Raw genomic sequence first — 10,620 nt, 5'->3', positions numbered from 1 at the left:
TTATTATCATTACTTTAATAAAAAATATTTTAAATATATTTGATTATTTTTTAAAACTTTATTTTAAAGTTTTTAAAAATAGTTTCATATAATTTTCTTATTTTTTCAACAGATTTCATTGTAAAATCAAAAACTGAAGCTATATATATAACTATATTATAATTTGAAAAAATAGTTCTTTTTTAGTTATTGAGAGTTTAATTATATTATTTGAAGTTCTTTCCGTTCAAGCTAATCATTTTTCAATGTGAACTTTAAATTTAAACTTTAAATCTAATCAAATCTTTGATCATCTCACTAAGTTGTTGAGTTTTATAACTTTATCTTGAAAAGTTAATGATTTTGCCTTTTTTATTAATTTAGAATAAAAATGGATCAATTCTATTTTATTCATATAAAATTAAATATATTTTTATTTTCTCTTTCAAAATTTCTTATATAGTTCTTTCTATATTTTTATAATTTTCTTGAGTAGATTTACAGCTGATAATAAGATTTATAATATTAATATAGATAGAATTTCTTATTATATATATATTGAATATATATACAGCAAATAAAATAAATAAAGTTGAAAATTCTTAAAATATTTCTATTTTAGCATATTAAATAAAAGCTGTATACTTCTTTTTATCATAAACAAATAATTTATTTTATTAGAGACTTTGATAACTTCAGATCTTGCAGAATTGAGAGCATTTTATTTTTTGAAACTTAAATAAAAACAGCAGTAGAAATTAAATTACTATTTTTAATTATTTGAATATTAGAAATCATTGATAGTAAATGTCACAATCAAATAGCATCAGTATCTCATCACATTTCAGAAAGAAGAGAAATTTAATAGAATTTTTATATACATAGCTATTTGACTTATTGTTCAGAGATCAGCAATTCATTTCCAATATATCAGAGTTACTAAAACACGCATAGAAATCACCATATAGTCACTTGTACCTTTTATCCTTAGATATCTCTTCCATTCATAAATATTCACTCGTCTGCTTCCTTATCTAGTCAAGCCTACCCATTCAGTTTCTCATAATATCAATCCCAGTAACGTCACTGTTGACTTTCCATCTCGGCGCTGTCTCATTACATGCAAAAAGTATTTTAGCGAAATTTGTCAATTATACATGAAAAAGCCTTTTTTTAAGAATTGATGTCAAACTCCATCCAATTGCTATTGTGTGCAATTAAATCTGGCTAAAAACAGTGTTTTTCATCAAAACGTGCTATCCGGGCTATAACCTATATAGGACTTCGGATGAAAGGCTAGCTAGAACTACCTATATGTTGGGCGTATGTTGCCCGGGCTGCCGCCCCGCCGCACGTGATATAGCGTATATTAGATAGCTAGCTATCCCACGCTATATTCACCAATCACGTGCCATGGGGCGGCTGCCCAAGGCACGTGAGCAAATTTCGAGCACCGCTGAAGAGCTTATTAGGAAGTTTTTGAGATCCGGAATAATCGTCCTCATACACAGGCAACATTTACAGACAAGCCCCAATCAATTACACTCCCAAGATGTCTGCTGCCTTCCAGCGGACTAGATTGGGGCATTCTGTAAGGAAAATCTCTCATTTGTGCCAGCAACTGAGCTCATCCCCTTCACAAATTCCCCAGAAACTCCAGCGGATAGTGAGCACCTCGACCACTGTAAACCCTCCCGCCTCTGGAGGTCGTATTATATTTTCTGGCATTCAGCCTACCGGAGTCCCTCACTTGGGGAATTATCTAGGAGCGCTACAGCAATGGGTTCGTTTACAGAATGAAGCCCTGCATTCTACGAAATTGATTTTCTCCATTGTGGATCTTCATGCCCTCACAGTTCCGCAGGATCCTTCTATCCTTGGACAATGCAGGAAACAAATGTTGGCTGCTTTGATAGCTGTTGGGATTGATCCAAAACGATCTACTATATTTTTTCAGTCTGCGGTACGGCCTTTTGGTCCAAAAAGAGATAAACTGATATGATATGGCAGTGTGAGCGTACAATGTGATGATTCCCTGCTGGCTAACAGTGGCCAGGTTTCAGCACATTCTGAGTTAATGTGGATACTAAGCACGATATCATCGATGGGATATTTATCACGGATGACGCAGTGGAAGGTAAGGCACTTTTACTGATACTACGGGAGTGCGACTCTTGGTCAGACTAAGAAACCCTTTTTTGCTAATCATCACAGAGTAAGCTCCAATTACCAAAAGATTCTACGTTGGAAAATTCGACCGCTCGGTCACGCCTGAAACTTGGTTTATTTTCCTATCCTGTGCTGCAAGCGGCAGACATTCTTGTTCACAGGTATAGTTAATGTGATTCGGCTGCTGCACAAGGACAGCACTGATTATAGACACTCAGAGCAACCGATGTGCCTGTCGGGGAAGACCAAAAGCAGCATCTTGAATTCACTCGGGAGGTTGCAAACGGCTTCAATCATATATACGGTCCGGTGCTTACCATGCCTTCTGCGTTGATATGTCAGTGTTGTGCCCGTGTATACTCCGTACGCCTATCATATTTGTGTTTTGGTTGGCCAGCTGCTCACGAAATAAATCAAAAATAGCCCCAGCAAAACGTGTCATGTCACTCAAACAACCAACCCTGAAAATGTCTAAATCACACTCTGACCCCCGATCACGAATCCTCCTCACAGACTCTTCGGAGGAAATCCACTTAAAAATAAAGCTTGCCCTCACGGACTCTCATCAGGAAATCAGTTACGACCCCATCAACAGGCCTGGCGTTTCTAACCTGATTGAGATACTCAGTCATGTTCAGGGACGAGACGGAATCTCATCTTTTGAGGAATTAGGGGCTGAATACCAATCATTTACCATGCGGGCGTTCAAGGAGCATGTTGCTGTAGTAGTTGTAGATCATCTAAATGGAATCCGGCAAAGATATTTGGAACTTATGAATAATAAGTTGAGTTATCTGGACACCGTTGCTGAGGAAGGGGCCAAGTCCGCCACAGAAAATGCTGATACTACACTTAGAACAGTCAAAAATGCTCTAGGGCTTTTTTGATTTACTTATATGTATATATATGTGCCAAGATCTGTCTGTACTTTACTGGCTTTTAGCTTTCTTTAGATGGCTGACAAGCTCCGCAGTTTTTGTTTCTTTTTCAGCATAACTGCTATTGCCAACCACCTTTCAATGCAAAAACTATACTGTACATTACATGTGTTGGTATCTTCTTAATTGATCATATATCACCCACAACAGCAAAGACAGGAATTCCAAATTCTAGGACTTCTGATATAGTCAAATAGCGCACAAGAGGAGGGCAGAACAAGACTCCGATCTAAAACTCTGGTTCTTGTCCGGCTAAGAGAATGAGAAGCAATTAGGATAACAAAGCGTAGGAATGGATAATTAGAAAATGTGAATTGAATACTCACTCGAATATATAAATACGTTTCCGCAGAGATCCAATTCCTCGCATTTCGACATGTGCCGAGCCCAGTCCTGCTTGGCGTAGCCTGCAGAGGGCTTATCGTGGACCCCATGATTCTGATCTCCAGCTTTTCATTGTAAATCCAATCGCAAGGAGGCCCGAACGGCACTCCCATATATGTTATGCGTGGCTACACACGTTGTGCAATCAAGGAACACGGTAACAAACTGAAGATCTTCATTGTTGCAGTCGACTTTCACAGATTGGTTCTGGATGAGAATAGCGGCACGGGAAATTTGTCACTGAAATTTAAAGACGAGAGACCAAACAGTAGTTCCTTGATGATTTAAGACAGCAGTTACAGAGCAGAAAGACATTGCGAGACAGGGGGAACTGATCCTTTGTAATCGTCGTGTATTCACGTTCCGCCGAATGATTTGCTAAAGTGGATGGTCTTCATCCAGAGTTTCTTTTCGTTAGCTTCCCCTATATCCACCCTCTGCCTCGATACCTGCTTCAAGCTATGAAAGCTCTTGTCAAACAGCAGCCAGGTGGATATCTTTGGTTATTCACACCATGGAATTTCCGCCATAATGGGATATATAAAATAGAAAAACGATAATATCAGAGAAATATTATCTCCCAAACTTAGGTAAACACAAACAGAATTAACAACAATATATCCCCTCAAAGGAAACTGACTACGGTCACATCGTGATATTGGTACAGAAAAAAAAAGATTTTGCGTCCCTAGCCTAGCTGACGGTATGTATCAAAACAGAAGACAGAAAAAGGGGATCAAAAATGGCAAAGATGCAGTTCCTGAAAACACAACACACACACCCTGCCTGATCGATGAATGAAAAACATGGAAATGTGGAGAACTAGAAGAAACGAAGCCAAAGCAAAACAAATTTGACGCGGAGGCTCAAGTCTTCAATTTCTTCGCGGAAGGCATGTCCTCTCCATCTGTCGCCCCATTCTCCCCGTCTTTCCCTTCCCCTCCACCATCTTCTCCCTCTTCATCCTCATCTTCGAGAACAGTGAATTTCCTCTTCCCCCTCTCCCAATCCCCGCTCCCTTCTGCATCACCATTCTCTCCTTCCCCTTCCCCTTCCCCATCCCTCTCCCCCTCACCCTTATCTCCATCTTCTTTTCCACCCCTCTGCCCACCACCCCTCTTAACCCCAAACGCCTTAAGCAACCCATCATACCCCTCCTCCACATTTCCCAACGTCTCCTCCAGTTTCTGCAATCTTTCGTCGCGATCCAGCTGAATCAACAAGTCACGATGCCGCTTATACAGCCGCTGCTTAACCAGCATGCGCCACCAGTAATACCGCCTATCATGCTCGTTGGGTGCGCGCCATTTCTGCACAAGCAGGCGCGCTATGTTCGTATTGCTGGCGCCGCGATGGTCTGCTGGGATTTGGCTTAGGAGGTACATTTCGACTATATGTGAGAATTGCACGGGGGCGATCTTGTAGCGGATTCGCAGGTCGCGGAGAGTGGTTGTTGGGAGGAGGGCGGAGGTAGGCATAAGGCGGGGCCGACGGCGGCGTGGAGCTCCCTGTTGTGCCTGGTCGTCTGGTTGGTACGGGTTTGGGTTTATGGATATCTTGTGTTTGAGGAATTCGGGGTAGAGGGTGTGGTAGTCATTTATGTCGCGGAGGTAATCGAAAGCTTCGTTAGGGTCTTCGACGGTGAGTTCGTGAAGGGTGGGGTCAGTTAGGCAGGCGGATTGGATTGTGTGGTAGAGCTGGGAGCCGTGACCGGATTGCTGGTGGGGTTGGAGGATGAGGAATTGGGAAATGCGGAGGCGGGCGGGGAGTTGGGAGATGGAGATTCCATCTGTGTAGGGGAAGGGGGTGTCTAAGATTTTTGCCGTGTGACGTATTTTATTGTCGTTGTTGGGGTCTTCGAGGTAAAAATACCATCGGTATGTGGTTGAGTAGCCTACGAATGAGTATGGTGAGGCTGTAGGATTGGGAGGATCCCTCTTTTCGTAACTATCCAGCAACAGAGATCTGGTTAGACTGGATGGCTCTATAAATGTACGCTAACAACTCAATTGAAATGTTATGAGGGAAAAATCCTTACATGAGGTATACTGTCCACCTTTGGAGGGTCCATTCAAAATCGTCCGTTGTGATTGGGGTACCCCCTTCGATGAAGAAAGAGACGAATATTTGTACGCGATCGAGAATAGTCCGAATTTCGGGATCGGTTAACGGACCGGCCCATATCTCATAATTCCTCTGCTTGCTTGTGTAGCTATGGACAAGCTTTCCTGGTGGTTTGAAGTCTTTCGCAAATTTATCGTTTAGAACCGATTCTTCAAAGTCCTCCAGAGGCGCAAACGAAGCTACAAGTGGCGATAAACGTCAGCCTCCATGCAAATTCTCACGGCATCCAGGGTCGCGAAGTGGTCCTTACACTTCGGCAGCCAGGGATTCAGTATCTTCAATAGATCCACGGGAGCAACGTCGGCAACTGTCTTGAATTTTTCATCATATGAGATATGCACATTTGATCTGAGATCATGCGCAGCAAAACGCAGTCGAATGATCAATCCTTTGTAGCCAAATATGGTTTCCTCTTCACCGAAAATTGGATATGTGAACTCGGGCTGGAAAGTGGAGAGAGTAGCTAGCTTGTCTTGGCCGGGTTGGACAATGGATATCTGAATAGCATCGTTTGCATCGCAAGACCCTAGGTATCGCAAATCAAGCATCAGCCAGTGGGTGAGCTCATTCATCACGGAGCTCCCAACATGGGAGCAGCTTAAATAGCTTAGATATTCGAAAAGAGAGGGTTAGAACGGTTGCTTACAAGGGGACTGGCTCTCCATTCTGGCTAAACAAGTCTACTAATGGACTGCAACCTCGTTGGCGCTATGTCTGCTTTGCGACGGCGAGGTGTCGGATGTGAAGTTTTCGAGGAATCGCGTTCTTCGCCCTCTGTCGCGTTTGATCGAGTGAGAATGCTTGAGGTGCTAGGACTGTTTGGGTTAGTTAACTAGTTCGTAGGTTAACTAACGTAACGTAATCCGACACCTTTTTGATCACGACTCCTATTTGATCATTGATATCTTTCATCCCATCATTAAATTATTCGATATGGCATCCACCCTCAGCAGAAAAGCTTCTAATCAAGAAGCTAAACTTTCATTAGCTTATTAAAGCCTATAAAATGAATCAAATTTCAACTCTTAGAGCTGCTGCTAATTCCTCTACCCCATGAATGAGAGAGGACAGCCTCTCTGATTCGTGATCGTACAAGATGTGGCCAATCTATACTTTCTGTGTGAGAATCTGCTACTACAACTACTGTGGGAGGAAGATGGGTGGAAAGATTTATCAAGCAACACTCTAAACTGAAGACTAGATTCTCATGCAAGCACAACTACAAGTGAGCTTTATGCGAGGATTTAATGCTCCTACATGATTTGCATTGATGGGTAATACTATAAGAAGTATAGAATTCTAGAAGAGGATATGTATAACTTTGATGAGATTGGATTTCTAATGAGAGTTATTACAACGGCCTGAGTGATTACTATACCTGAGAAAGAAGGCAAGCCATCTCTTATATAGTCAGGAAATAGAGAATGAGCAACCGTGATTGAGGCAGTCAATGCTACAGGCTGGAGTCTACCTCCTATGATCATACTAAAGGGCAAGCTTCATGGTAGAGCAACTGCCAGAGGGTTAGACAACTGGTCTTAGTGAGAAGGGTTGAACTACAAATGAGCTTGGCTTAATATGGCTGTGAGAGGAATTCAACAGACATACTGAGGCTCGTACAGCTGGCAGATATAGACTGCTGATTATGAATGGACATGGCAGTCATGCTACAGCTGGATTTGACAAGTTCTGCCTGGATCATCATATTATAACTCTTTATATGCCTCCTCATTCCTCTCATCTACTGCAGCCACTAGATGTGAGCTGTTTAATTTCTAATCAGCTATGCAGCAGCTAGACAGGAGACTATGAAGGATACTACTATAAGAAATGAATTCAAAGCCACGGGCTTGATTCCATTAAATCCAGATGAGGTTCTTACACGGCTTCATACTCAATTCCATACTCCTACCCCGCCAGGATCGGCTCATACCCCCAAGACCCCTGCAATATGACCCAATTGGAACGGCAGAGCAGCAAGATTAAGCACCGTACCGATGTTCTTTCTAGCCCCACAAATCAAGCTCTCAATCAGCTAGTTAAAGGATGTCAGCTGGCCATGCACAACGTTGCTCTTTTAACGGAGGAAGTCAAGCAGCTGAGAGCTGCCAACGCTAGACACAAACAAAAGAGAGAGAAGCCACGTGCATATATAGTTGAAGAAGGGATTCTAATGGCTCAGGAAGGACAGACTAGGATTGTTCAGGCTCAGGAGCCTAATCAGCCCGCTGAGGGGAGGGTTGAGGATTCAAATCTGAGAACTAAAAAGTGAGCACCACCACGCTGTAGTAAATGTGGCAGTACGAAACACAAAACTCCTAGCTGCTCAAAGACCTAAGGATATATTCTATATGATATCTATATATAATTCCCAGTGGTTGTTGCTTCATTTGAAAATCTGTCAAATAATATGGTGGGGGGTTGATCAAACAAGTGTCGTGATCAAAAAGATGTCGGATTACGGCGGAGAGTAGAATGATTATATAATAGAGATCCACGTGATCTAAATGAGAAGGGCCGGGGCTCTCATCAAGTGCCCTCGGCACTCATTTTCACAAGAGCACCGGTTAGGTGCCATGAGGAGGAATTGTGATGTGAGGATTTGAGAGAATGAGAATGAGTTGAGGATGATTCTAGTCGTGAGGCGCGTCGGAATAGAACCGTTTTGGCCCTGTGAATTGGCTACACGTGATTATGTTTGCGGACGGACGGCGGTTCAAAACACTTCACAGACGGACTCGGCGGTCTTCTCGAACCATTTCATGGATAAGTTTATATTTTGCTAAATAGCATCCTTCATATTTCGACCACGGAGTTAAACGCTCTCTCTTCAAAGGTAATCGATCCTTGAACTATTTCTCCAGATCCTTTTTAATCTAGCCAAGTTTCCCGCAATAAGTGGACTCGGAGACACTAGGGAACCAGAACCCCCTTTATTGACAGCGCCGTTCCCCCTCACTGCCTTGAAAATCCGTTCCTGACATGACCACGGGCGCCGCAGTCCACGATGAATAGATAGGAGGCTACTGTTATATCTGCTCTTGGTCAGAAACGGCGGAGTAATTCCTAAAGTCATAATGAGTGGACTTTTCACCTTGCTCAGCTTGAGCTTGGTGATGGCGGTCGTGTAAGCGAACCTGCTTTGCCCTATTTAAATCATTGCCAAATTATTCCTCGCAATTCCTCTAAACAAGACTCCCGCATGCCATGGCGGATTAGTTCCTTCGTTGTCGGCTCACTCCCGCTCTCCTTCTCACTCTCCTCGTCGCAACTACGTCTCATTTCCGCACTAGGAATGGGTGTCTTGGTGGGCACGTCGCTGATTGTAATCATCCCCGAAGGAGTCGAGACACTCTATAGCTCGTCCGCTGTTTTGCATACACACTCCAACAGGAGAGATATTAATGTTGTTGGCAGAGGTCATACTCTTGATGCGCGATGGCATCACAGTCTGTCCATCAGTGCTATTGACCTCAGAAGAGATACACCCAAATTAGAGGATAAGCCGAAAGAAGATTCCTTGAATAGCAGCCCTGAAGAACCAGGCGAGGGAGAGAAACTACACCAGAAACAGAAAGGAAATGAAAAGGATGGGAAAATAGGGGAAGATAACTCCCACCAGAGCTCCCCGCACGCTTGGATCGGAGTCGCCCTGATCGGCGGCTTCATCCTGATGTATTTAGTCGACACACTCCCCTCCCTCGCGGCCTCCTCCACAAAACACCAACAACGCCCCTACCACATATCCCTCGATAACCTAAGCTCCGCTCTCGGCCGCACAGTCTCCCCCTCCCGCACAGGAGGAGGAAGCCTCTTCGATACCAGCGGCAGTTCATCCAGACAAGACTTCGCGACAACAACGGGCCTAGTAATCCATTCCGCTGCGGACGGAATCGCCCTGGGCGCATCGACGTCCAGCACGAGTCTCAACTTTATTATTTTCCTGGCGATAATGGTGCATAAAGCGCCGGCATCTTTTGGATTGACGAGCGTCTTGTTGAGGAAGGGGCTGTCGACGCGCGCGGCGCGGGGGCATCTGTTGATTTTCAGTTTGGCGGCGCCGGTGGGCGCGTTGGTTACGTGGATCATTGCCCATACGGTTTTGTCGGGCCATGTTGGCGATGAACAGGCGACGAAGTGGAGAACGGGAATGTTGTTGTTGTTTTCGGCGGGGACGTTTTTGTAAGTTTCCTACATGTGTTACACTAGTTGGAATAGGGGATCTAATTATTTCTTTTTATTTTTATTTTTTTTTTGTTGTTGTTGCTAGATATGTCGCTATGCATACTATGCAAGACCCGGGGCCGACGACGGCAGATATGTCCGGACGAGATTCGACATACGCCAACGGATATGCAGGTGAGGGGCGGGAGAATTCGCATAAGTCGCAACAAAAGTCCATGAGAGACGTGATTGCGACTGTCGTGGGGATGATTTTGCCTTTGTTTTTGCAAATTGGGCATGCTCATTAGTCGAGCTTTGAGCAGAATGGTGCACCCCACTACGTTACTCCTCGAAGGTGTGGGGAAAGGAGCTGGCTCTATTCGTCCGGACTATTGCTGGCTTTATCAGGCTATGCTGGCACCGGACATGAGAATGAGAATCAAATCGAGACCACCTGAGCCTCAATCCTATGGGGGCTTCGACCCAACCACATGGCGCAACCACTCTTGATTTTGCCTGTGAAGCCAGTTCTTGTGGAAGTCCGCCCAAGGGAGCACCAACAACATGAATATGGAAGCAGTAACGGCGTATCATTCTTTGTCTATGTAATGATAGCAATACGTGAATATTTTGCTGATTATTTGGGAAGATATATCTCATTCTTGGATGCCGCAATAGAAAAAGTCTGCGGGTTTGATATTGGTTGATTGCAAAGGCAGGGGAAGGGAAATATTTACTTTCGCGATAACTATGTATTAGAAAATTGGATTAACTAGTGAATTAACCAGAACTCGGAGGACCTTGTCATCTCCGTTGTTTTTTGCAGCGCCACTTTTCTTTGCAATTGTTTCCTTCTGTATTT

General features: G+C 43.6%; 3 protein-coding genes across 3 annotated transcripts; 2 read left to right on the top strand and 1 right to left on the bottom strand.

The window, feature by feature from the left end:
- Window positions 1-1,531: 1,531 nt before the first annotated feature.
- Window positions 1,532-3,035, top strand: PAAG_00107 (tryptophanyl-tRNA synthetase; the record flags this gene model as incomplete). The annotated part of the gene is made up of 5 exons (XM_015843908.1): window positions 1,532-1,942; window positions 2,036-2,116; window positions 2,194-2,309; window positions 2,367-2,485; window positions 2,572-3,035. 5 exons carry the CDS (start codon window positions 1,532-1,534, stop codon window positions 3,033-3,035), a joined length of 1,191 nt encoding a protein of 396 aa, XP_015700243.1.
- Window positions 3,036-4,336: 1,301 nt separating this feature from the next.
- On the bottom strand, window positions 4,337-6,166 carry PAAG_00106 (histone acetyltransferase type B catalytic subunit; the record flags this gene model as incomplete). The annotated part of the gene is made up of 3 exons (XM_002797521.2): window positions 4,337-5,417; window positions 5,509-5,773; window positions 5,845-6,166. 3 exons carry the CDS (start codon window positions 6,164-6,166, stop codon window positions 4,337-4,339), a joined length of 1,668 nt encoding a protein of 555 aa, XP_002797567.2.
- A 2,630-nt stretch (window positions 6,167-8,796) lies between these two features.
- On the top strand, window positions 8,797-10,268 carry PAAG_00105 (zinc transporter SLC39A9; the record flags this gene model as incomplete). The annotated part of the gene is made up of 3 exons (XM_015843907.1): window positions 8,797-9,776; window positions 9,865-9,990; window positions 10,082-10,268. The coding sequence occupies 3 exons, from the start codon at window positions 8,797-8,799 to the stop codon at window positions 10,266-10,268; spliced, it is 1,293 nt and encodes a 430-aa protein (XP_015700242.1).
- Window positions 10,269-10,620: the final 352 nt, after the last annotated feature.

This window comes from Paracoccidioides lutzii, assembly GCF_000150705.2.
Source record: "Paracoccidioides lutzii Pb01 unplaced genomic scaffold supercont2.1, whole genome shotgun sequence".
NCBI classification, from domain to species: Eukaryota; Fungi; Ascomycota; class Eurotiomycetes; order Onygenales; family Ajellomycetaceae; genus Paracoccidioides; species Paracoccidioides lutzii.
Note: the sequence above shows the minus strand (reverse complement) of the source record. Positions and strands in the feature narration are given on the sequence as shown.